The following is a 27,637-nucleotide window of genomic DNA, read 5'->3' on the forward strand; positions in this document are numbered from 1 at the left end:
CGTACTATTTTCGATTACTTCCTTCTGACAGAGCCGCCTGTGTGATCAAGGCAGACAACCGAGGCAATTGGCCTTTTTCACTCTGGTTGCGATAACACGTCACAATTTAAGCGTTGTCCTTGCCTTAAGGATTATCAAACTGAAGGAAATTTATGTCTACAAGGTTTGTGAGTTCCTTTTACTATTAAATGCGTGATAACTGCGTGCAAGTTTGATGAAATAGCCTGTTACACCCTATTTCCTTTCAGAAATTCTTCCATGACCGCCATATTGTGTTCTGAGCAGCCAGTGCACTTTCAAAGAGTGTGAGGAGCTTCGAGCTTGTGTGTTGTGAAATCTTGATTTGTAGTAAGTTATTGTCTCAGGTCTTCGTTCATATGCACGTGAAGGCTGAATGTGCTGTTGGGGGAATGTCTCCTGCAGCTGGTGCCAATTCTTTGTCAATGCTTTTGTGGTTTTTTCTGGCTCGTGGTCGTTCGCTCTTTGATTAGCATGACAATTCAGTTTAAATGATTTAATCATTAGAATTTGACAGACTTATACCGTCGACGGATAAAGCACGTAATGGTAAATTACCTTGTAAAGAAGTAATAACTGCTGGTAATAATGTGATGTGTCATCATTAGTAATACTAATACAGTAATAGATATTAATTATCACTAGTATCACTATCAGTCTACTGGTCAAGTGTGCAGATCTATTAATATTACAATTTGCAGGAGGTAGTCTAAGTGCTAGACAGAGACAAAAACTGAAAGCTCTCTAGCACAGACCATGCACATGCTTCCCTTGGCCAACTGAGTGGTCGATATTGTAAATGTACGCAGTCTTTTCTTCTGTCATATATTGGACACATTTTATGATTTATGTATTGTAAAACAAAATGAAAGTATTGTCATTGAGAAAGCTCATGCGTCTGTACAGTGTTGTTCAAAATTAGGACACTGTTATTACTAACTTAATGTATGCACTATGCAGTGTACAAAGCTTCGATTATTAGTGAAGATACTCTATTGGTATTAGCGGTCTTGTAGTTGTACTTGTAGTTTCTAAGTTTTGTGATTTCCTGTTACTATAATTGTAAATTTATATATATATAATAACATTTTGAGTAATATTAATAATATTAGCCATTCGGGTAAATACTACTCATGGAGATCAAAGGGAAAAGAGCATCAGTTGTATCTCAGTGTGCTACATTATTCTTCCAATTAATGCTTACCTTCACAGCTTCAGATGTTGACCTGACATAATCAGTTATTTCTAATATGCTGACTGTTAGCAAATGATAAGGCCTAAAAAAAAAATAGGTGTGGTTACGGTAACCCGACCTGCCCTATTTTTTAGGGGCCGACCCCATAACTTTTTATTACATTTGTCAAAAAAAGTTAAAAAAAAAATAAAAAAGACTGCAAAAAACGCAATGAAAGCGAAAGCGCCCGTGTCGCACACTTATTTCCCTGTCAAGTAGGTTTAATTTGTACACATTAGAAAAAAAAGTTAAAAAAAAAAAAGTGATTGCCTACCTTCCTACCCTATTTTTTTTGGCTATGTTACCGTAACCACACCTATTATTTTTTTTGGCCTAACAGACATGTCGAGAAAAAAGATATCAAGCATGAGCCTTTTAGGCGAATGCTGATATTGTTTGTGAGACATGTCTGTTATCATTTGCTAACATTCAGCATATTATTAGAAATACGGTTTTATTACCGTTTAATTCGACCAAAAGAAATTTCGAAGCGACCCCGCGAATTAGACAGAACAGCCACAATGGGAACTGGAGCGCTCCTACCTGATTATGCCTGTCAGTCAAAGAATTCTCGTGACCTGGGTCAGCCAATCAGAGTAACACACCTTACGTGATGAATATTCACAGGTCAAATGCCTTTGACACACAACAAACCATGTTGAACATGCGTTTCGGTTGCTTCGCTTTTTCTTGTTGAACAGAGAGCGACAGATTTAGAACCGACTCCAGACGGATGGGAAAAGACGTAAAGATACATTTGACGAAAAGCGAGTGACCCAATTTCACTTGGTTTTTCCGAACTTTGATAATTTAGATTTTAAGTGAGCGGGTCGGCATTGCACACTCATAGGATGGGCGGTGACTCGCTGTTCCGTAAAGCACCCACCGACAAAACTCGCTTTTCGGTATTTTTTTAGATAAAGAGAGTATTATCTGACAGCATTTGAAGTGTCATTCTTTAGAATAAATCACACTGATATTGCTGATTTAAATTTTTACTTTGTCTTGTTTATTTTTAGCTTGATAAACAAAAAGGGTCCCTGCCTGAACGTTATAACATTTAGAGGGTCACCCAGAATCCGTCCTGATTGGTCAAAAAGCCATATGGGGCACTGAATTGGTAATAAATGTATCTGAACTATCACTCTTTGTCCTTGTTTCCACTTCCAGAACTGGAATTGACACTGACAGTAAACAACAATGGTGCAGTGACAGGCAAGCAACTGACCCCTCCTAGGTCAACATCTTGAGGTTTTACTACACTAGACATTTCGGAGGAGGAAGCCTTTCAGACTTTGATTTTCTCCTTCGCATAGCATTTGTCCAGTGGGAGGAGAGCTGACCAGAACCACCACCATGAGTCGCGGTGGACAAAACCCTCACGGTCTAAAGCAGATCGAGCTGGACCAGATATGGGATGACCTCAAATCGGGCATTCGCAGCGTCTACAGACGACAGAGCATGACTAGACAGCGTTACATGGAGCTTTACACGTATCCTTGTTGATGCCTTCTTTTACACAGTTTAAGATTAAACTATAAAAGGATATTACTATTCCATTACTGAGACATGCAGTGTTAAAAGTAAAACACTGCCTTCTTTGTAAATAAGTATATATATATTAATTATTATATGGTTGTGCTTTGGACTGGGAGTAGTCCTCAACGATGTAGTGACTTTGACATTTACAATGATAGGATATCCCAAGTTATTTTCATTTAATACCCGTTTAAATATTGAGCAAAATCTGCTGGGGGTGACTATCTGTTGCAAACAGGAAAGCATTAATTTTAGGGGATAAACTTTAAAGACACATATGACTTGCAGCCCAGTCTTGCATGAAAGATGAACTTCTAGTTCTATGGCCTGTCTGACTTTGTTGTGGCTATCTTTGATCTTTCATAAACCTCATGAAGAACGTTGGAAATAAATAAGAAACGGATAGGGGAAAAAGAAAGGAAGATCGGAGGATCAGGGGGATTGGGTAAAGGTAATCAACTGACTTTAAATTGAAGTCAGCTCATCCAGGCATGATGCCTCGCGGTCGCACTATCCACCACACTTCGGTGCCAAGTCGAAAGGAAAAAGGAAGGTTCATTTAGTTCATCTCAAGAGCTTCTAGTAATGCTTGGAGTCTTGTCCTGGGGGCTGATTGACGTACTCAAGGGATATTTGGACACTGTTACAGTGTTAGTGTTATTCATGACTTCTGCACATGATAATAGTTGATATCAAAGAGCTAAGCCAAATGTCTCACCACAAAGTATCTGTCTTTTTTGAAAAATTAGCGCTTGAAATTGAATTAAATTTTGAACAGAATAATATATATACTTTGGAATAAGTTCACATTTTTCTTTTCCGTTGTCTTCCAAGATGAACTGAGTATCGTTAACAAATAATAATAATAATAATAGTGGCAAGCTTATATAGCGCGAACCATGGGGTTAACCCACGCTCTCCGCGCTTTACATCAAACTGAACAATGCAATACATGTTTACAATAAATAGTATCCTAGTTCATACAGTAGTGTAGATGCCATAATGCATTAATTATACAAACAACAACATCCAAAGAAAAACACACACTCACACAAGTTAAAGCTAAGTACATAGTAAGAAAAATAATATGTTAAATCACTATATCATAGTCATAGCACACGCACACACACACACGCACACACAGCGCAGTCGATCACACCCACACACACAAACACAAGCGTGAAGCGATAGTACAGGGTATTGAAAAAGCGGATCAGGGATCTAAATAGATTTTGAAAAGATGGGTCTTTAAAGCTGCTTTGAAAGAAGGGGTTGAGTCAATGTGGCGGATGTCATATGGGAGAGAGTTCCATATTTTAGGGGCTGCATAGGAGAAGGACCTGTGGCCGAAGGCTTTAGTTCTGACATGAGGAATGCGAAGCATCCGAGAATCGCTGGAAGAGCGAAGCTGTCTTGAGGGAATGTATACATTCAACATATCTGATAGATAGACAGGAGCAGTCTGAGAGAAAAAACTATGACACAGGGTACAGAGTTTGTAGTCAATGCGAGCTTGAATAGGCAACCAGTGGAGGGTGCGGAGGAGTGGTTTAACGTGATCAGACTTCCTGGCTTTGAGAACAAGTCTAGCTGCTGAGAGAGCGATGTGTATTTTTGCTGTTTTTCCTTAACCCCTGTAGCCATGTATACAACTACTGCACCAGTGTTCACGGCCAAGGACAGGGGGCAGGGATGACGGGCCAGTCCATGCAACGGGCGGGGGCGCGCAACAAGCAGCGTCAGGCCACCGGGGGCGCTCAGTTCGTGGGCCATGAGCTCTACAAGCGCATGAAAGAGTTTCTGAAGACCTACCTCATCAATCTCTTGAAGGTGAATATCAGTTGTCAAACGTCTTGCTTTCGGTCTTAAATCTAGCACAGTAGTAATCTATATTACACTATTCTGGGAATGTTCGGTTTGGAAATTAAATAAGGCCCCAAAACATAACATGTTTGTTTATGATGACAATGCCAACCAAAATTGTTCTTGAACAGTTTTGCAGTAAGAGTTAACAGTTTTACTAATGATGACAGAAATGTCCAACCAGATGCATGCAGGTGTGCAAACTACAGATGATGTACTTTTCGTTTTAACTTTTGCACTGCGCATTAATATTAGCATGAGATGATAGAACAGTATGGCACCACACAATATGACATTGAAGCACAGCATTAGCACTGCTCCCTCTGTTGTTGCAGGACGGACAAGACTTGCTGGACGAACAGGTTCTGCAGTTCTACACACGGCAGTGGGAAGACTATCAGTTCTCCTCCAAGGTGCTGGACGGTATCTGTGCCTACCTCAACAGGCACTGGGTGCGACGCGAGTGTGACGAGGGAACCAAGGGCATTTACTACATCTACTCTGTGAGTGCTAACCAGGGCCAAGGTGCACGAGAAAGTGACCAACCGAGTGGGACTGGGAGCAAGCCGCAGTGTTGAATTGGTTGGAATTAAGATGTGTTGTGATTTTAACGAGTCAGACCTTGCGGTTTGTTCTCTCCCAGTAGGATGGCAACCACTTTCGCCTGGTGTACCTCAGTCTAGAACACACTGTCAAGAGTTCACACATCATTAATTATCATTCCATCTTTTGGAAATTTGACTTTAGGGCCGCGGACCACCACTGGCACATTTTTGTGAGGGAAAACATTACCATAGTCCAAAGGCTTAACTCTGGGCATGAGCATTTTTATGCAAACTCATGCTAATTTAGTCGTGAATAAAAAAACAAAACAAGAAAGGTAAGTTGTTTGTTATGGACAAAACAATACGTTACAGTCACAAATATATCGACCCAACGGTCTTTACAGTGCACAGACAAACAATGAGTACTTAACAAGAATTTAGCTGGATGGAATGTTCGGCCGTTTGTTTGGAAAGTTCCAAGCGAATGAATGAATAATTATAAAAAGGAACAAAAAAGTATTTTGGATTTAATTTAGTCATGATTAGTTATGATTTAACCCCCCGCGGGTTAGGGGGAGTCCCATATTGATTGGGATGAGAAAGAATTTACCCGATGCTCCCCAGCATGTCGAAAGAGGCGACTAACGGATTCTGTTTCTCCTTTTACCCTTGTTAAGTGTTTCTTGTATAGAATATAGTCAATTTTTGTAAAGATTTTAGTCAAGCAGTATCAGAGTATGTAAGAAATGTTAAGTCCTTTGTACTGGAAACTTGCATTCTCCCAGTATGGTAATATATTATACAACGTTGCAAGCCCCTGGAGCAAATTTTTGATTAGTGCTTTTGTGAACAAGAAACAATTGACAAGTGGCTCTATCCCATCTCCCCCCTTTCCCCGTCGCGATATAACCTTCGTGGTTGAAAACGACGTTAAACACCAAATAAAGAAAGAAAGTTATGATTTAAAACTTATGTTTTTGGCTTTACCATTTGATACAAAACTTGTCTTGCCAGACAATATTTCTGCATTCCGGTTTTCAAGTGCACAGACATTGTTGTCTTGAAGAGTGTGCTTACTGTCCTACTTTTGGTGAGGCCTGCCGATGTTTGGGTTGACTAATTGGTGACTTTTCTTATTGCAGCTTGCTCTGACCACATGGCGAGAGTGTCTGTTCAGGCCGCTCAACAAGCAGGTGACCAACGCTGTGCTGAAGCTGATAGAGAAGGAACGCAACGGGGAGACCATCAACACTCGTCTGGTCAGTGGCGTCATCAACTGCTATGGTGAGTGTCCGCTGCCTTTGGTGGGCATTACCTTGTTGGTCAAGTCTTTTTGGGCTTAGTTGTTTGTTCAAACCAAGTATGGGCTTATTGGTGAGCAGTACATTTCAAGCTCAAGTGTACTTCAGTGAATTTACTGTTTATTACACATTGGTGCATAATTTAGTCCTAACATGCCATCATTTTTATTCCTCACACAGTATTTGTAATCAGTTTTGGTTTTGGGAGACATTTCCTTTTTGATAAAAGTCTGCAGGGAAAGGAAAACAGGGATATCCTGATTAACTTCACCTTGCTGAACTTGTACTGTTGTACAGAAAACCAGGACATTTGTTGATAATAATGCAAAACACCATCTGCGAAGCACAGAAACAATGTCCTTATGGTTTAAGTGTTCCAATGAAAAGATTTCTCAGGTCAGTCTGTGTTCTTCTTCTTTTTTCTTTTATTAATCAAAGACAAATTTGACCGATGTTTGCTAACAAATAAATTGTTGCCTGTGCAGTGGAGCTTGGCCTGAACGAGGATGACCCCAATGCCAAGGGCCCCACTCTAGGCGTGTACAAAGACCACTTCGAGACCCCCTTCCTGGACGACACGGAGCGTTACTACACACGGGAAAGCACAGAGTTCCTGCGCCAGAACCCAGTCACAGAGTACATGAAGAAGGTGAGAATTATTGGAGAGAAGGGGTATACTTACAATTGAAGTGACGGAGAGTAGAGAAATTTGTTTGCTCAGTAGGATGGAGTACGGTTGAAAACGACGTTAAACACCAAATAAAGAAAAGAAAGTAGGATGGAGTGATGAGTCATGTTTTTTTGTTTTGAGAAGACACTCATTACTACTAATGAGTTACAGAATTTGTGAATTTAGCAACACCATGATTTTGAAGGTGCTCTTTTTTCTAGGTAATGTTTCTCATGTCTGTCTGTTCGTGTTATTTACTCATTACTGTGACAATTTGTGGGTTTGGTAGGCATGTGTCTTCTTCTTCTTCTTCTGCGTTCGTGGGCTGAAACTCCCACGTACACTCATGTTTTTTGCACGAGTGGAATTTTACGTGTATGACCGTTTTTTACCTCGCCATTTAGGCAGCCATACGCCGTTTTCGGAGGAAGCATGCTGGGTATTTTCGTGTTTCTATAACCCACCGAACTCTGACATGGATTACGAACTCACGCTGACAGCGGCCAACTGGATACAAATCCAGCGCGCTTCCAACTGAGCTACATCCCCGTCCCATAGGCATGTGTGATTGTAGTCTGTTAGTAATTGGTAAAACATCTCTGGTATGGAATGAAAGCCTGGCTTGTGCTTTATCTGTCTTTATTTACCAACACTATTGAACTCCATTACCAAAATCCTTTCTCTTTCATTCACTTTTCAAACTGTCAATTCAAGGTTTGCCTCCTTCCCTCATTGTGTTTCATATATTACATTTCAAAGTAAACTCAGCGCTGTGCATGAAAACATTCTCAGTCTAACTTGCTTTGTGGCAGGCTGAGATGAGGCTGAAGGAGGAGCAGAAGAGAGTGCAGACGTACCTACATGAGAGCACACAGGACAGTCTAGCCAAGGTGTGCGAGCGTGTCTTGATAGAGAAACACCTGGAGATCTTCCACTTCGAGTTCCAGAACCTGCTGGACACAGACAAAAATGATGGTGGGTGTTCCTGTCGTTTTGCAGCCATTGCTTTAAATTATTTTTTTCATCAAATATGCCAAAATGGCTGCAAAAGTTTCAGCAGTTTGCTGAAAGTTTAGAAAGTCCTTGTTGTCACTCTTCCCCGGCTACGAAAAAGTTCGGCTATCCTGCCAAACAGTTTTGTATGATTTGAAAAAAGTTTATGCGTTTCACTTATTGCTGATGCCAGGCGACATCCCTGTCTTGTGATTGCCTATAGCTGTGCAAAGGATCAAGGGGTTTCTCGTGTAAGAGAAAACAGTTCTGCACACTTACATTTGTGGCAAATAAATGTATAAGTACTTCTGCAATACGCATGGAACGGAAATGCCATTATTCACACATTATGCAATGCAGATGCATCATGAACGTTGTGTATGTTCCAGACCTGGGGCGGATGTACATGCTGGTGTCACGGATTGTGGACGGCCTGGGAGAGCTGAAGACCTTGCTAGAGACACATATATTCACACAGGGTCAGGCCGCTATAGAACGCTGTGGGGAGGCTGCCCTCAATGTGAGTCTTTTTCTTTCATTGATACGAGAATAGTCTTTTTTGGTCAAGGAAAGATGATATTTTTATCAGCATTCACAGTTTTTCTGGATATCCCAAATCACAATAGGATTTTTGAAAGGTTTCATGGATATTTTGGTTTAGCTATCTGACCTTTAAAGCGTTTTTATTTATTTTGATTGGTTTGCCAAGTTTGGCAAATTGACTGGTGTTTTTTGTTTGTTCTGTTGTTGTTTTTTACACATTTTATTCATCGTCAGTAAACTTATTATTGGTTTGCACACTAAATGTTAGCTGTGCATTAAATTACGTATTCTTACTCCAATTCTCATAAATGCATTGATTTCAATCTCACATGCTAGATGTCGAAAAACTACTCAAATTACCTGCCCTTGCAAGGGTGGTACCCAAGCTAACAACAGACGCCATAGCCATTGCTATGCCCTGTCCACCTGGTTACCCACAACCCACCGCGCACCACGTGAGCGCCGGCATCCGGAATAATCATTCGAGACTTCTCAAAAACCCTTAGCGGGGATGGATGGGAGGGTATTAACTATGAGAATTGGGTAAGTATATTAATCAAATAAAAATTTACTACTGAAATTTTCCATTTATAGTGTGGTGAAAATGGTTGAAACTGTGTGTGTGCAGGACCCCAAGGTGTACGTACAGACAATACTGGATGTGCACAAGAAGTACAACGCCTTAGTTATCACCGCCTTCGTCAATGATGCCGGTTTTGTCGCTGCTCTCGACAAGGTAGGAAGCACAGCTGACATTTTCATGAGGGGACTTTGGGTATTTTTGCAGAAAGTGTGTTTGACATGTGCTGTCATTGCTGATTGTTTGAACTAATTTGGTGTGTGTGTCAGGGTTCGTACAGAGTCCTTGAACCCTGGAAAACTCCTTGAAAATTGGAAAACCTTTTCCAGGCCTTGAAAAGTGCTTGAAAATAGAGTTTTGTTAAATAGTCATTGAAAAGTACTTGATTTTTCCAAATTGTTGCCTATACATTTCGTCAGCAGCTTGTCTTATTTAAAAAAAAAAATGCAACCCCCTTTTTTTTCGTCAAATACAGTACACACATTTTGGGAGAATAAAAGATCGAGTGAAAACGAAAGCAGACGAACTAACTATTACTAGTCACCCGTAGTTGCTTCCCTTCCCGAAAGTTGGCAAGGGAAACAACTACGAAATGACTAATAGTTTGCAGACTTGAACAAACTGAAGGTAAGCTTGGTGCTTTGCATTAATTTGGGGAAAATCATGTCCTTGAAAAGCATTTATTTGGTCCTGAAAATGTCCTTGAAAACTCATTGAATTGTATCAGCTCTGCCCTGCAGGAACCCTGCTGCAGGGTTCGTACAGAGTACTTGAACCCTGGAAAACTTGAAAATTGGAAAACCTTTTCCAGGCCTTGAAAAGTGCTTGAAAATAGTTTTGTTAAATAGTCATTGAAAAGTACTTGATTTTTCCAAATTGTTGCCTATACATTTCGTCAGCAGCTTGTCTTACTTAAAAAAAATGCAACCCCCTTTTTTTTCGTCAAATACAGTACACACATTTTGGGAAAATAAAAGATCGAGTGAAAACGAAAGCAGACAAACTAACTATTACTAGTCACCCGTAGTTGCTTCCCTTCCCAGAAGTTGGCTAGGGAAACAACTACGGAATGACTAATAGTTTGCAGACTTGAAAAACTGAAGGTAAGCTTGGTGCTTTGCATTAATTTGGGGAAAATCATGTCCTTGAAAAGCATTTATTTGGTCCTGGAAATGTCCTTGAAAACTCATTGAATTGTATCAGCTCTGCCCTGCAGGAACCCTGGTGTGTGTGCTGCTTTAATTTTCGAGGGTGGACTTTTGGCCTTGTGACAGAAAGTCATTGTCTGTGATTGACTTGTGGTGTCATTGCTGATTGTTTTAACAGATTGGTGTTCGTGAGTGTGTGTTGTGTGTGTGACAGAGACAAAAAGAGGTAAGCTTATTTATCTCTTTCTGTTTTGGGGGGAGTGGCCAGTCATAGCAAGGTGAAACAATGTTTTTAATTTACAAAATGTGTTGTACTATTAAGACATGACTTTTTTTTAACTGTGGTTGTGTTGTCTGCAGGCCTGCGGTCGGTTCATCAACAACAACGCTGTGACCAAACTTGTCAACAACACCAGCAAGTCTCCTGAGCTGTTGGCTCGATACTGTGATCTCCTGCTCAAAAAGAGGTAATACCAGGCTGTTTTGATTGAAAGCTGCACAATTTGGTCAAAGAAACAATGGGACGTAAGCACTCAAAACAAAGATAAGAAGAGTAAGTGAGAGTTATCCAAAACCAGTCACCTGGCTCCTGAGAATAACAAGCATTGGAATGACTAACGACTTCCACCCTCTTGTTCTTTTGAAGTTTATGGTTTGGTAAAAAGTTTGGTTCTCTCTGACTTTGCTTGGTTTAGTGACTGTGTGCAAGAGTTGTTTTAATTCTTGGGAATTTTTGTAAATAATTGTACTTGCTTTATAGTTACAGGCAAATCCGGATAAGACGAAATTGAAGGGACCGAATTGTTATTGTGTCCTATCCGAAATTTCGACTTGGTCATAGTACCGTGAACTACGAAAAAAATCAAAGAGACCGCTTGAGTACCAGTCAAACAACTTGTGATAATGCATGTTTCAGCTACTAGGTACTGCCCTGCCTTTGATCTGGCCCACACACAGATTTCCACTCTGTTAAACTCGGTCACTGACCGGTCACTGACCCCCATGCAGGAAGTGTTTCCTCTCTCAGATATGACAGGGGAACCACCTCTCATGGCAAAAACTGGGTCATTGACCCCTGGGAAGAAGGTCGTGTCTGTAAACAAGGCCACCCAATGCCTTTGATCTGGCCGCACACACAGAGCACACAAGACTGAACAAAGACTGAATGAGAGGCAACCCACAATTTGAATTCTTCTGCTTCCGTATAGTAACCACGTGGTTCACCCGTGAACACACACTGTGAGTACCACTCGCCTCTCCTTACTCCTCGCCCCCTCCTAACTTCACTTCATACTTTATTGCGTGCCGACTGACCAGTCGGTGTGGCGTCCGTGTAGAGAAGAAGGGAATAAGGTTACACAATGCGCTAGTGTGAGACGCCAAGTTTCGTGTTTCGAGTTGCTGTAGTAAATATAGAGTAAATTTTGTCTTTGGGACTGACTTTCTGTTGTGTGCTATCCGTCTTTCGACTTACGAAAGAGAAATCCCATTTCGAGCTCAGGGTACTTTGTACACATAGATAAAGAGGGATAATTCCGGACCAGAATTTCTTTGTGTGCTAAGCGAATTTTTGACTTAACCGTTTGTGAGTTAGCTGGATTTGCCTGTATTTAAATTATTCCCTCTTTTATTTCAGCTCCAAAAATCCTGAGGAAGCGGAACTTGAAGACACCTTAAATCAAGTGGTATGTGATTTGTGTGTTATGTTAAAGGTGGTCATCTACATTTTTGCTTTTTTTGAATAATCTTATGGTTAGATTTCGCTAAAAAGTTATGTCAGATGATGAATGAACCATGGGGAAAAAAGTTATAGAAAAAAAAATATATGTAAAAAAAAGATTTTATTTTTGGGTAGCGTGACTCACGCTTCCAATATTTTGTTTTCTGTTTGCTGAGAACATGTGCTTTGCCTAAAAATACTGACCAATCAAATTCATGTCACTATGCTTATAGCCACGCCCAAACAAGTGCAGCAACAGTTTGACACTGGAGCGCTGTCCACGCTTTTTTTTAAACGCACGAAATGCACGGGATTTGAGAAGAGTTTTGTGCTTGGCATTTTCCTAATAAGGATATCCTACTATGAGTACTACGCTGGAATACTACAATGAATTTTCAAACGGCTACACTGGCTTCGTCTTTCCTGATCGAAAGGGGGTGTATTGTTGATATTTGTAGATAATAGACTCTGCATTTTAATGGTCAAATGGCGATTTTGGTATCAAAATGTAGACAAGGACCTTTAATGCTCTTGATTTTAAGCTGCTCTTGTGGACCTTGTGCTTTAGTCATCAAAGGGGTTTGTGGGACAGTGTGGCTCACTAAAAAATGTGAAGCAAATATTGGGTTTGCAATCCTGCTGATAATATAAAGATTGTCAGATACAAGAATATAATCAATACATCTGGGAAAAGCATTTTAACATTTGAAAAATTCTTTTTTGGGGGGGCTTGTTTGATGTGATTATCTCCTCACTGTATTCCCTATCAGAAAGACTGCTTAACGCTGAGAGATGAAACGTGTGTGTGTGCAGATGATAGTGTTCAAGTACATCGAGGACAAGGACGTGTTCCAGAAGTTCTACAGCAAGATGCTGGCAAAGCGACTGGTGCAGCACATGTCTGCCAGCGATGATGCTGAGGCCAGCATGATCTCAAAACTCAAGGTTAGGCGACAGACATCTGCTCTTTGGTCCTTGTTTTTTGGGGTTTTTTTAAGCGCTGTTTTTGTCCCTTGTACAGTTCTGTCATCGTCTTGTTTTTTTTATTGTTTTTTTTTTTTTATAGCACCTCGATCCATTAGTGTGAATAGTGTCCAAACCTGTATTGCATGAACACAGAATTGGCACAATAAGAAAGGATAGGCAATTCAGTTACAATGTTGTTTCCAAAACTCAGAAGAAAATAGGTCAGTGTGATCGGTATTACAAATAATTAAGTATGTATAGGTCCGTATGTCCTTCTGACATAAATATTGTTATATCAGAAGACCTTGTGCGTGTCAAAACTATTGGACGGTTGACCGGCCAGGAATCAGAACAATGTGTCAAGATAAAAAAAAAAGTATGCATCAATGACCGAAAGACCAAGGCCTGAGAACAACACTGTAGTTATACAAGGCTAACAGTACATGCCAAACAGAGTATTTTGTGTCACTTTCCACTGATTCCACAGTCATTTGATCATTACTTATCGCTAACAGATTTTTCTTGATCTTTTATGTTCATAAAATTGCCACCCGTGGTGAGGGCTATATTTCCCTTTTCAGCAAGCATTGGTTTCACTGGTTGTGCACAGTAAAAAAAAGAAAAGGTTTTTGTTTTTCTTGGATATTCAACACATGCGTCTCTGTGCCAGAAGTTAAAGGTGGCGCAAGTCTTCATATGTATTAAGACGTTTTTTTCCTGTGCTTGCAGCAAGCCTGTGGGTTTGAGTACACGTCCAAGCTGCAGAGGATGTTCCAGGACATTGGAGTCAGCAAGGACCTCAACGAGCAGTTCAGGAAACATCTACAGGAGAGTGCAGGAGAGCCTCTGGACAGTAAGTTAAATTTTGATAAAGTTTTCGTAGTTTGCGACACTTGGCTGATCCCTTTTGGACTCTAGCTGTATCATGCTAGCAGCATCTCTTTGCTGAGACTCTCCTGGAAAAACAGAACCAAACTGGTAGAGTAAAAAAAAAATTTGACAGTGCATCTCTGTTTTGACTTTGGCTGCTTTGAAACTTGGCATGAGATGTTTAAAATTTAATATTGAGCTGAGTTAAATAAAGTCGGGACGTTTTACTGAGAGGAAAACAATACACCATGAGTTATTTGGGAAGATGCCTAGAGAGAATTGAGACTCAACATATATTTTAGAATGGGAGCTGGGAAGCTGAAGAATGTGCATTGTTTGTGCATACATGTGTGTTTTGGTCTTGGTGTGTGTGTGTGTGTATGCGTGTGCGTAAATGAAAGCTCAGAAAACGCAGGTCAACTTTACCTTCATTACCTGTGTTTCAGTTGACTTCTGCATACAGGTGTTGAGTTCTGGTTCCTGGCCCTTCCAGCAGTCCTGCGGTTTCACACTCCCAGTGGAAGTAAGTCATACTCTCTGCCAACTTCTAACGGCCCGCCCAAAGTTTCACCCCAACACTGTTATTAGTTTTGCCATTTTCCTTGATGTGCTTTGATGGCTGAAACTACTTTATTGGGTGTTTCTGCAGTGTCCACCTTTCGGACATGAGAGTCTTACCAGTTCTGATTTGTTGTTCATGTTGCATTTTAGAACTCCGAACATGATCAGAATTCTTCTCTGTTACTTTCAGTTGGAGCGGAGTTTTCAGCGGTTCACCACCTTCTACAGCGGTCGTCACAGTGGTCGCAAGCTGAACTGGCTGTATCACATGTCCAAGGGAGAGATCGTCACTCACTGCTTCAAAAACAGATACACACTGCAGGTAGGTAGATGCTGTAAAGTCTAGTCTTCCTTAAGACTTGCCTGAGGCTTATACTTCATACAAATCATGTCCAAGGGAGGCAGTGCAATACCCACAAAGAGCTACCAAATAAAGGGAAGTAAGTGCCCTGAATGTAGTCAACAACTGTGAGTGGGAGTTATGCCAAACCAGTCTCCTGGCATCTGAGGAAATAAGAAGCATTGACATGAACAATTAACTTTCATTTTCTTCTTCTCGATAAGATCAGTATTCTGTGTTGAATTGGACGATTAACTCATTGTCTCCCAGGTACGGATATATCCGTACTCGCTCATATGGCTCTATCTGACCAGGTACGGATATATCCGCTCAGACTGTTAGCTTCAGTCGCTTCCTGTAACGTCCACCTAACGCCTGCATTCCAGCGTGTTGATACACAGTTACTACACAGTTACTACCATTCTGAGTGACCATTCTGCTGCAGCACAGCTGGTCTCGGCTAAAAAAAAACTTGGTCAACATAGGTGGGGTAGAAAGTGTTAAGATGTGGTGTCTACCTTCTGTGCCCTTGAGAACTTCTCGTACTTGATGAGAAGTGCAGTATGGCGTATTGGTGATAATTACAACGCAGCTTGAACTAACGTAGGAAAACTATGCAAACACAGGCATAAGATTTGTTTCTGGCCAGTTGGCATATCATTGGCATAAACAAAGCTTCAGAGATAATTACAGCCAGATTGCAGGATTTTGCATCATGTTTTGAAAAACTTCACAACACATGGTGTTCAGTCTTTTTTCCATATTGTGCGTGTGTGTGGACAATTTCGCAATCATTGTAATCTGTTTATGGAACTGTTCTCTTAAATAAAGTATGTTTTATGATATCTATACCTTTACTTGCTTTTATTTTCAGGCATCCACCTTTCAAATGGCAGTGCTACTGATGTTCAACAACTGTGACACACTGAGCGTACAACAGCTAGCAGATGGCACACAACTAAAAATGGTAAGTCTTCAGCAATCAAAACATTGGTATTAAAATGCACTAGTTTAAGGTTTGTTTGTTTGTTTGTTCGTTCATGGGCTGAAACTCCCACGGCTTTTACGTGTATGACCGTTTTTACCCCGCCATTTAGGCAGCCATACGCCGCTTTCGGAGGAAGCATGCTGGGTATTTTCGTGTTTCTATAACCCACCGAACTCTGACATGGATTACAGGATCTTTTTCGTGCGCACTTGGTCTTGTGCTTGCGTGTACACACGGGGGGTGTTCGGACACCGAGGAGAGTCTGCACACAAAGTTGACTCTGAGAAATAAATCTCTCGCCGAACGTGGGGACGAACTCACGCTGACAGCGGCCAACTGGATACAAATCCAGCGCGCTACCGACTGAGCTACATCCCCGCCCTACTAGTTTCAGGTAATTGGTGGTGAAAATTCATCAAGAAATATTTGAAGGAAGTATTTTTTTCAGCAAAAGAAAAGAACTCGCGTTCAGTGTTCAAAGAAATATGTCTTTCAACAAAAGAACAGAAGCTTTCTTCCAAGTTCCTGCTTGTTAGTGCAAGGTAGAGATATGGAGGAGTTCATTGTAATTCCAGACTTAGCCAAGTGTGAACCTCAGACGGCTATGGTGGTAAGAGGAATAAGTGAAACAGACTTTGAAAAAATGTGTGTGTATGGCGGATGGGTGGGTGGGGGTTGGAATAGACAGGTGTTTTTTTCAAAGAGAGAGGGGGGTGGGGAGCAAAAAGGTTAAAGTAAGTGAGATAGACCTTTGAAAGAGCGGAGATGAAAAAATTAGAGACAAGATAGAAGATGAGAGAGAAGAGGTGAGTTAGTAAATAATTCAAGAGAGACATGGGGACATAACAGATGTTAATGATTTTATACAAATATGGAGTCGGGTGAAAGAGAAACGTTGCATGCATGTATATATAAATATGTTTGCAGGATATGCTGACACAAGTGCTACAGATCCTTCTCAAGTCCAAACTGCTGGTGTGCCCTGACGGTGAAGACGACCTGCAGGCCACCTCCAAAATGTCTCTCTTTTTTGGATACAAAAAGTGGGTTTTCTGTTCTTTTCATTTGTCTTTCTCTCTGTTTGTGCTTTAATTTATGATGCAGGGATACATCAGGATGACTTTTCAAGAAGTTGTTTGGGAAGTTGATTGATTAGTTGCCCATCTTCACGCCTGAAGCTGACTCAGACTGCACTCCCCCTTATTTTGTGAAAAGAAAAAAATTGAAGTTTGTGAATCATACTAAAAGCAGTAATGAAAGAAAAAAATTGATACAATTACAATAGGATCAGTGGTCATTCTTAAAATGTCCTGATGGTGTATTGAATACGCAAGTTTACATATTATAGTAGACTTCGTTTTTAGCAATACAATATTATTAATGTTTGTGATTTGGTATTTTGCAGCAAGAAATTGAGGGTGAACATCAACGTGCCAATGAAGACTGAGGTGAAACAGGAACAGGAGTCCACACACAAACACATAGAGGAGGACAGAAAGCTACTCATACAGGTAAGGAATGACACCACTCTTTGACAATTTGAATATTAGTATTGTCTCACTTTTAGCAACATATTTCTGTGCGTACAGCCATGAAGCTGTTCCATTTAAAGTAATACAGTGGAACTCCTCACAACGACCCCCCTCTCTAAGGACTACCCCGCCACAATGACCCTTTTTTTTTTAACCGATGTGTTTCCTTATATAGTTGTCATCAGTGTAGCGACCACCCCGCTCTAACGTCTAAGGACCGACCTAACAGCTTGTGTAACGACTTTGTCAGACAAAGCCAAGACTCAGTCAGCGTAACGTATCACTGACAGTTATAACCGTCTTGCGTAAGCAAAGGCACTAAAAGGCACCGCTGAGAGGTGTGATGGTTGGGTGGGCTGAGTAAACATCACAAACCAATCATCGAGAAAACAAACTCACGTGACCAACACACACCGTTCAATTCAGTCAGAATAGACAGTCTTTGGACAGAAGAGCAGTGGAGGTCGACATGGCGTCTACAAAGAAAAGAAAATATTTAACTCTCGAAAATCGAGTGAATGTTGTGAACAGACACAAAAAGGGAGAAACTGCCATCGCGATTGCAAAAAGTCTTAATGTTGGAAAATCGCAAATTCAAAGAATTATCCACCTCCAAGAAAACATTCTGAAAAAGGTGGGGAAGTGGTGACAAGGCAGTGAACGCACTCACCATGCACTGACATCATACGAAAGCAGCCACACAAACACAGCACAGAGGCAGGTGTGCAGATGCTTTGTGAGAATAAGCGTTGAAAACCAGTTTGAATAAAAAAAACCAGCAGATAGAGCCGCATGTCATAATCATTCTTCTTGTCTGGCTTTATTGACTGCATGCCGATCTTGTGGCAGTGACTTTTCACTCTTCAGTCGGACTGTACACAAACCGCTCTCACTCTCCCTCACTGACTACCCAAAGCCCTGACAACTGATCCTTGGAAATTGTTTGGAAGAGTACACCTCTCTATTTCTCTCCAATGCTCTTCCTGCTGACTTCAGTGACACCGGACACCCCACTGAGTTTAGCCAGCTACCCCCCCCCCCTCTCTCTCTCTCTCTCTCTCTCTCCCCCCAGCCATGTACTGTTTGGTGCTGTGGCCAGAGAGGTGTCACCGGCTAATTGAGGCCAGCTGCACTGTTCACTCAGAGCAAAACTAGTTGACTGTGTCTAACTTTTGACAAAGCAACACAACTGAAGGGTTCACAGATTAGGTAACCGACTCACTGGTCAAGGCTGCAGGGAAACAAGAGTATCTTGCTGAGAACGGTGGCCGATTTTTCACTCTCTTTCTCGGAGGGCCTTCATCATTGCAGGGACTGCTGTAAAGAAATGCTTGCTCAGAAACTAACTCTTTTTGCATTGAAACATGCACCAGAACTGGTGGACACCATCGACAATGTCAAACATGAAATCGAAGCAGTTTGCTTGAGGAAACGGTCGTCAGCAACTCAAACTTCTCTGTTTTCTTTTTTTAAGAAAATCTGAGGTGACTTTCTTTGTGGCCCCGCCCCCTCCCTCTGTAAGGACCCCCCTCCATAAGGACCGATTTTTGTCAACATTTTCAAGGTCGCTAGAGAGGGGTTCCACTGTACCTCCTCTTGGCGTTAACGCCTTCTTTAATTTTTGCTCTATCAGATATTGAGCTTGTTTTGAAGCAGTAATCAAGTTCAATTCTGGATTTCCTTTTATTAAAACTACGAAAAGGTACAGTGGAACCCCCCCTTTAAGACCTCCAAAAATCTGATAAAATCAGGTCTTACAAAGGAGGGAGTTTTTAAATGAAGCTACATTTACAGGGGATATGAACAGAAAATGTACCGGCACGGTAGTGGTAAGGCGTCCGCCCCGTGATCGGGAGGTCGTGGGTTCGAACCCCGGCCGGGTCATACCTAAGACTTTAAAATTGGCAATCTAGTGGCTGCTCTGCCTGGCGTCTGGCATTATGGGGTTAGTGCTAGGACTGGTTGGTCCGGTGTCAGAATAATGTGACTGGGCGAGACATGAAGCCTGTGCTGCGACTTCTGTCTTGTGTGTGGCGCACGTTATAATTATGTCAAAGCAGCACCGCCCTGATATGGCCCTTTGTGGTCGGCTGGGCGTTAAGCAAACAAACAAACAAACAAAAATGTGAAAAAACAAGGGAGGAAGTCTTATTTTGGGGGATCTTAAACGGGGAGTTCCACTGTATGTGTTTGCTGATTTTACAACGTAAATTGTGTGTGTGCAGGCGGCCATTGTACGTATCATGAAGATGCGGAAACAGCTGAAGCACCAGCAGCTCCTGGGGGAGGTCCTCAACCAGCTGTCTGCACGCTTCAAGCCTCGCGTCCCCATCATCAAGGTAGGCAAGAGGAACCGTTTCCATTGTCATGGAAGTTTTTACACTTGTTTAGCAAGCTAGTGGGCTGGCTATTTCTGAAAAAGTACTCAATATGAAGATCATAAAGTAGGAAGAACGTACATGTTTTGGTGTGTTGTGACTGCTCTGATATATTCATGAGGAAGGTTGTGAGCATAATTATTTTGGCTGAGCTTTGAAAAACAATTGAAGTAGTTTGGAAAGCAGACCTGGGAACCCATACGATTGTGTCGTATTTTGTATGCATGATTGTCGAGAATACGATCAGTACGGTCAGTGGGGAAAAAATACGACGAGAACAATTCCTAGATAATGCTGCGTCGCTCACAAGAAATAACGGTTTTAGGTGTGACGAAAAAAAGAACAGGGCCTGAGTATGGTGATAAATACAAGACTTATTTTACAACCATTTGAAAAATACATACATCCCCCGTGGCTGCCCGCATAACGAAATCGCTTTTCTCGTGTTTTGAACTTGCCAGTGTTACAGCACAGAGCAGAATCCGTCCCGCACTTTGCTTTGTGTACATCACGTGGCCACCCAAACGCCCGCACAATGCAACATTTTCACGAGAAAAACACGTTTATTTGTTTGTTTTGTCTGTATTACACATTTCTATTTACATTTACCACTGACACACCAAATAACGTTATCACGAGACGAACAGAGATCGTCTGCTTCTCGACTGTTTCGCGCAAATCGTGTAATATCTATTTTTGCAGAAACCTCCCGAAGAAATGCAATCTCAGCGGCTTCCACCTGCAACATAGTCGTGCTTATTTGGAATGTGACGTCCTGTTCTTCGTCAGTCACACCTATCTCGAAAACTAAGCGTCGCACAGAACCAGCGCCCTTCCATTAAGACTATACTTTTCTTCATCCCGAAGCCGATCCAGTATTTTGGCTCTTGCATGATTACAGTTTTTGTCAGTAAACATTGAAAAAAGCATTTGTTGGCTCACGTAAGTGTAGCCTATGCGATGATAAACTTTGTCTGTCTGTGCGTGCGTGCGTGCGTGCGTGCGTGCGTGCGTGCGTGCGTGTGTGTGTGATAGAAACTTTAACATTTCCGAGTCTATGGATAAAGCTCGCATAAGAAGATTACGTCTCGGTCAAAAGTGTTTGACGTGTGTGATAGAAACTATTTGAAGACGTCACATTATGACGTAAGAGGGTTAGACGTCACGCAAAGGAATTACTGAAAGTCTCGGTCATTGTTATTGTGAGCGGGCCGAGACTAATTGGCAGATCCAGGGTCTCGCTTTCTTGCACAGTTTCACCTATGCTTACTGTGTGTGTGTGTGTGTGTGTGTGTGACGGAGTGATTGAGTTTGTGTTACTGTTTGTCGATTTCTTACGTGAGCCTTGAAGGCTTCGCCTCTTGTTTTAAATGTATAGGTTAAGGTAAACTGTGACGGATGCGCGTGAGGCATGTTTTATTCAATGGATGTTCAAACGCTGCTCATTTTTCTGAAAATACACCAAGTTTGTTTGAGAATACTCAAAGTGCAAAACGGGGGTTCCCAGGTCTGGGAAAGACAGTACAGATTATATTGCCGAATACAAGGTTTGGTAGAAGGAGATTTTGGTGTCGGAAATATTATTCTGAAGCTTGCGGTACTAGATGTGACAGGTAGTCTCCATTATCCCAGTTTAGGGATAACCATGTTACTAGCGCCATTTGGATTCTTGTCAGTAGTACCCAGAGTAGGTGATTGGGACAAAATGCGAAAAGTGCCATTTGACAGTTTTTATCATCCTGACATTTTTTGGGAGAATACTCCCAGTGCAAAATTGGGGTTTCCAGATCTGCTTGTGTCGTTTAGGGGTGAAAGCTTACCTGTGTGTCTGTCTGCTTTCAGAAATGCATCGACATCCTGATAGAGAAAGAGTACTTAGAACGAGTGGATGGCCAAAAAGACACCTACAGCTACCTGGCCTGATCTCTCGTCGCTTCCCTCATCATCATCACCGGTACTGCAACATCATTACTGCAACCACCACTACCCACTGACTACCACTTCTTCACTTTTCGTCTCTTGTCCACGCTTGCTGAGAGCGACATGACTGCCAGCTAACCAACTACACTACAGGACTTGTGTTGTCATGTCTTGTCATTGACAGGGTTCCGTTATCCTGAGAAAGTAAAAAAAAAAAAGAGAAAAAATGCAAGCTGTGGGGTCTCCAGGAAACGTCTTTCTTGCCACATCTGCTGTCTTCTGTTGTCTGATTGCGTCAGTTGCTTTACATGCTTGCTGTCTCTCCTGGAGTAAGATAAAGAATCGCATGTATGTAAGGATATAAACATTATAATGCTGGAGGCAGAAAAAGAGTAGCATGTTGTATGTAAGGATATACACATTATAATGCTGGAGGCAGAAAAAGAGTAGCATGTTGTATGTAAGGATATACACATTATAATGCTGGAGGCAGAAAAAGAGTAGCATGTTGTATGTGAATGTAAGTTGCAACTTGTGAAAGAGAAAGTGTGTCTGAGGAAATGAATGACAAGCTGATTGCTGGTTGTGAATTTTTGACTGTAACCTTGGTCTCTAGACAGAAACTTATGTTGTTCCGTCATTCCCCGCTCTTAGGCTGAGATGTGCTTAGAATGTAGAACAAGAAAGTCAATTGAAGAAGAATGAAATGGAATAGAAGAACGAAGTGTTTATAACATGAACAAAGAAAATGAAATAGAAGAAGACTGAACAAAAAGTTGAAAGTAAAGGTGTAGAAAAATGAGAATTTAGTGCTTCAGTAGGTGTGATGACGTGTCATCTTGTTTTGGCTGTTGCTTTCTGTCTTCACTGTCATGCTGATGAGGCCTGTCTCTGAAGAAAATGACTCCATAGCACATGCAACACATCAGATCATCTTGTACTATGCTAGATGTTGCATGGTAAGAATTTTTGTCTGGCTTTTTTCTCTCATCCGTGCGTGCATCTCTCATACATGGTGACTTGATGATGCAAACAATTCAAAGATGGCCTTTTTTTCTCTTGTCTGAATGTTTCCTGTTTTCAACATAAAAACTAAAACTTGCAAGAAAAAGTGAGTATATGTAGTGGTGTCGTTGCATTGGTTTCTACAACATAACACGTGACTGTAAATATGTATGGTTTTTGTACAGCAAGATTATGCCTGGCGTGTATTTATTTCCTGAGAAAAAAAAAAGTTTTATCTGTATGATTTTGCTGAGAGTGAGAGAGACTACAACACAAACAAACGAAACAAAAAAAGAAGATATCTGAATAAACACATTTTGAGAAGACAGCAAGTGTGTGTATGTGTGTGTTGAGAAAACACAAACTGTGTTTGATTAGGATGCATGTAAGATGTGTGTGAATGAATAGTGTGCATGGTTTTCTGCAACGAGAAGTGCAGTGAAAGTGTGAGGGTGACACATTAAGAAATCGAGAGTGTGTGAGATGTTTGTAAGTTGAAGTCATTGTGATTCTTTGATTTCCTACATTGCTCCCCTAAACCTTGAACAGCCATGTGCTTTCTTGGAATGTATAACCACAAAGCTTGGATGTGAGAGATGTTTCACAGCAAATTTTATCCCACCTATAATTTTCTGTTGGCAATTATTGTAAAAAATGACAAAGAATGTGCATCACAGTGGTTCTATTTGTGTTCTTATTAGGTACTGGCACAGACATGAGATTTTTCTGTCAGTTGGCAGATTTTTGACATTTTGATACAGTTCCAGGGATCATTCTCGAGATCCCCGGATTGCAAGATTTTGCATCATTCTTTCAAAAATGTTTGGTATGCCTTCAGACTGCTTTTTTTTTTACAATTTCGTGATCTCTTGTCTGTGGGTGCAGGTCGAGGGTTACGTCAGGGAATAAGAACACATCACAAAAGATCCGCCTCTTGGTCAGTAGTAACACATTTCAGAGTTTAACTTGGAATGGTCAGTATTCGTAGCAGTGTATGAACTCACCCTTTTTGATGTGTAACTTCCTTGTGTGCACAAAAGGCGAGTTACAAAACCTGGAAAAACTGTGGTTTGCACTTTCCACTCACCCCCAGTTCAGGATCTTGCTGAAAACATATTCTAAGGAATAAAAGAACCCCTTAACAAAAAAGAGAGGAAGAAAAAAATAAAAGCTGAGTGGAAGACAGGGATACTGGAGGAGGGGGGTGTTAAGCACAGAAAGGTTGTTGACGTGGGAGTTACAGCACTGTAAGGAGTGCCACAACGACCTTATTGTTATGAAACGATATAGTTTGCACAAGTGCATCATAAACATCTTTTCTTCTTTCCAACAGTTCGTTACTGTAGCATCGATGATCATCGATCACACACAGAGGAAATACAAGAACTAGCATCCAGCTTTTCTGGATGACCATCAGCTGTGAATTCTATGTGAGGGTACTTTTTGCTTTCAGATACCTTGTCGATGTGTGCACCAATTCATTTTCAGTTTGAAATCTAAGACAATAGGGAAAACTGCCTGGCTCTAATGTGAGTAATGAAAGTTGAAAATTGTGTATGTATGGCATGGATGTGTTTGTGTGAAAAACTTACTAAATGCTATGATTAAGTAGATGACGATGAATACAGATTTTAACAGTTTATGTGAGTCTGTGGAAATAAAGTTGCGAGTGTTGTTATTTTCTTTTCTTTTCGCTGCTTTGGAAGAAAACATTTTCGTTTCTGGTTTTGTTTTGACCCTCAGATTTGAGCACGCTACTTACATGATCTTTCATCAAAACAACATGTACATAGTGTGTGAAAGAGAAAATAAAGATGAAGACAAAGGGGAATAAGTGGAGTTGTCTTTTTATCCATGTACTGTGTATCATTTGTGTCACCTGTACGCAGCATTTTTAGTTGTAAATCATATCCACTAGATGCATGACTTGGATATTGATGCATCACACTAAGAATGTAATCCCACATTAAGAAAGAAATCCACAAAAAAACACATTTTTGTTCACTGATATTTTGTTGTTGTACTTGCACAGCCTAGGCACCACAACCACTAATCAATCTCTTTCACTCAGCCTCTCATAATCATTCATGCTCTATTGAAGTGTCACTTTTCAAGATTGACCTGCATGACGGGCGCATTGGGGTGGTGGTAAGACGTCGGCCTCCTAATCGGGAGGTCGTGAGTTCGAATCCCGGTCGCTGCCGCCTGGTGGGTTCAGAGTGGAGATTTTTCCGATCTCCCAGGTCAACTTATGTGCAGACCTGCTAGTGACTTAACCCCCTTCGTGTGTACACGCAAGCACAAGACCAAGTGCGCACGGAAAAGATCCTGTAATCCATGTCAGAGTTCGGTGGGTTATAGAAACACGAAAATACCCAGCATACCTCCCCCGAAATCGGCGTATGCTGCCTGAATGGCGGGGTAAAAACGGTCATACACGTACAACTCCACTTGTGCTTAAAACATGAGTGAACATGGGAGTCTAAGCCCATGAACGAAGAAGAAGAAGAAGATAGACCTGCATAAATGGTGTGCATGCAAGTGTATGTCTACAGACAATTTTAAGCTGAACATTTGTGACTAAGCCTCAGAAGCAAGTGACAGTCATGCTACAGATTTGAAAGCACCAGGAAGAATCTTACGGTCTTCATTTTCTCAGATATATTCAGTCAAAAATCACAGGAACAGGTTTATAACACAATGCTTTAAAACAGTCCTAAAAAGCAACAAACATACAAAATTGCCCTCTGAATGTAAAGGAGTAAAGAGACCTACTTTTTATGCCTTAGATAGTAAAGTTATATCATCAAACGCAACAGCATTAGGGAAAACCCGCATTACAGACTGTAAATGTAAATATTAACTGCACAACATTATGAAGTAATAAGCTGAAAACTACCAGCAGGTGAATGTTTGAAATTCTTACATTTTGATCTTATTGTAAGTACTCCACATGGTCTAATCTCAATGCATTCCACATATTTTGTACAAAATTAAGAAAAACAAACAGGTTATTTTGCTTTCAACTCTGTATTCTTGAGCAGTTTTTGTACATTCTGAGATGAACTCCCACAAACGTTGGTGCAGGGCCCATGCACATTTACAATCGGAGGTTCAAACTGAAAAATATATTAATATTTGTTGTTCAACATCCTTTGCTCTAGTACATGACTTTCAAACCTCTTTTTTTGTTATAATCACAAAAACAAATAAACAAAAAACAGAACTTTTTGTCTTTACACTGTCACAAATTTTGATTCAGATTGAACAAACACGAGATAATAAATACGAAACATCTCTGCATAGATCATGTTTTCCAAATATCACGGTTCTTTGTGCCCTATGAAGCAAAATCCACATTCTTCATAGTCTCTTCGTTCAAAGTTCTTCCTTCTTTTTCTTGACAATTCCAATGGGACAGGACACACCTGTACCACCTAGCCCACAATAACCACCAGGGTTTTTGTCCAGATATTGCTGGTGATAGTCTTCTGCGTAGTAAAACTCTGGCGCTGGGATTATCTCGGTGGTAATGGTGCCAAGATCCTTCTCTATCAAAAGATCTTGGTAGACTTTGCGAGATGCCTCTGCTTCTTTCTGTTGTTCGTTGCCGTATGTATAGATTCCGGATCTGTACTGCGTTCCTACGTCGTTGCCTTGCCGCATGCCATGCGTGGGGTCGTGGCTCTCCCAGAACACCTGAAACCAACAATACATCAAAATATAGAGTTTTGGATTGTTATTCTGTTTATGCGGGATATGGATAAACACTGTAAAATTCCTTCTTTGATTCCATATACAGTGGAACCTGTCTAAAGAGACCACCCAAGGGACTGAGAAAAAGTGGTCTCTTTAGACAGGTGGTCTCTTTAGACAGGTGGTCTCTTTAGACAGGTGGTCTCTTTAGACAGGTTTGCCATTTGGCAAACACCCATCTTCCCAGAAACACTTGAACGTATGTCACACACACACACACACACACAAAAACCTCCCACTACACAGACACATCCTTGGGCTAAACTAGATTCTATATGATCTCACTCAAACAGATGACGTCTACCCAATCACAACTCACATTTCTAATGGGCACATGAACAAACAAACAAAACACACAAAAGAATGAACGAGAATGCAAACACTGAAGCAGGAAAAGCTTTCTTTAATCAGCATATCCAACCATCGCCGTCTATATAAGTTCGTTTTCTGTTTTTCTTTATCTTTGTTTTATCCTCCGGGCAGGTATCGGCTTGGTTTTGATGCCAGCGCGGTTAAAAGATGTTCAACATCCTCTCATTAGTCCTCCGAACAATAGCTATTTGTTGAGGGTGGACAGTGGAGTTGTAACCTTTTGTTGAAGCGAATCAGGAGTTCAGGTTGCAAACAATGGATAAAGTTTGCTTCACCGCCTCTGTCTCTGTCACAGGCCAGCGATTCACCGCCTCTGTGTCTACTGGCCACTTAAGTCACAGTTGTTGCTCCGCTGCTTTCTTGTTCAGCTATGTGCGGAGGGGGGTGGAGGAGTGACTGTCAAGCTGCAGTTAGATCAGGTCAGACCATAAAACTGTCATGGACCATACTTGACCTCATGTTCTGCACTGTAATGTCAAGTGGGTTTGTTTTGGAAAAGGCATCGGGTGGTCTCCTACGACAGGTTGGAACCGTGTTTTGGGACCGAAATTGGGTGGTCTTTGGTCTCGACAGGGAGGTGGTCTCTTTACACAGGTCATTTATATAGTAAAATCCCTTAGGGATACGTTGGGGTGGTCTCCTTAGACAGGTGGTTTGACTGTATGTCGTCCCTGACCACCTTGATCCAGACTGCAGTTCAAATTGCAAAATCGCTTATTTTTTATATATATTTTCTTTTAAAAGTGGTCCATGAGAAAGGTTGCATGGTGTTGGAGGATTGCATGGAGTTTCAAT

General features: G+C 41.2%; 1 protein-coding gene across 3 annotated transcripts; it reads left to right on the top strand.

Annotated features, from left to right (window-relative positions):
• The first annotated feature begins 32 nt into the window (after positions 1–32).
• LOC138947726 (cullin-1-like) lies at positions 33–24,548 on the top strand. Of its 3 annotated transcripts, XR_011449773.1 has the most exons (21): positions 33–163; positions 2,423–2,745; positions 4,432–4,621; positions 4,990–5,157; positions 6,342–6,483; positions 6,986–7,149; positions 7,983–8,145; positions 8,553–8,683; positions 9,335–9,442; positions 10,795–10,901; positions 12,071–12,119; positions 12,968–13,099; positions 13,850–13,973; positions 14,437–14,513; positions 14,742–14,873; positions 15,766–15,858; positions 16,807–16,922; positions 17,285–17,390; positions 19,637–19,750; positions 21,632–22,090; positions 22,145–24,548. XR_011449773.1 is itself a non-coding variant. In XM_070319266.1 (20 exons), exons 2-20 carry the CDS (start codon positions 2,609–2,611, stop codon positions 21,710–21,712), a joined length of 2,334 nt encoding a protein of 777 aa, XP_070175367.1. In that variant the 5' UTR covers positions 33–163; positions 2,423–2,608; the 3' UTR covers positions 21,713–24,548. The 3 variants fall into 3 exon arrangements, 2 of the variants coding, with proteins under 2 accessions (XP_070175367.1, XP_070175368.1); XM_070319266.1 differs by having other exon boundaries at positions 21,632–24,548; XM_070319267.1 differs by having other exon boundaries at positions 46–167; positions 21,632–24,548.
• The last annotated feature ends 3,089 nt before the right edge of the window (positions 24,549–27,637 follow it).

This window comes from Littorina saxatilis, linkage group LG14 (genome assembly GCF_037325665.1).
Source record: "Littorina saxatilis isolate snail1 linkage group LG14, US_GU_Lsax_2.0, whole genome shotgun sequence".
NCBI classification, from domain to species: domain Eukaryota; kingdom Metazoa; phylum Mollusca; class Gastropoda; order Littorinimorpha; family Littorinidae; genus Littorina; species Littorina saxatilis.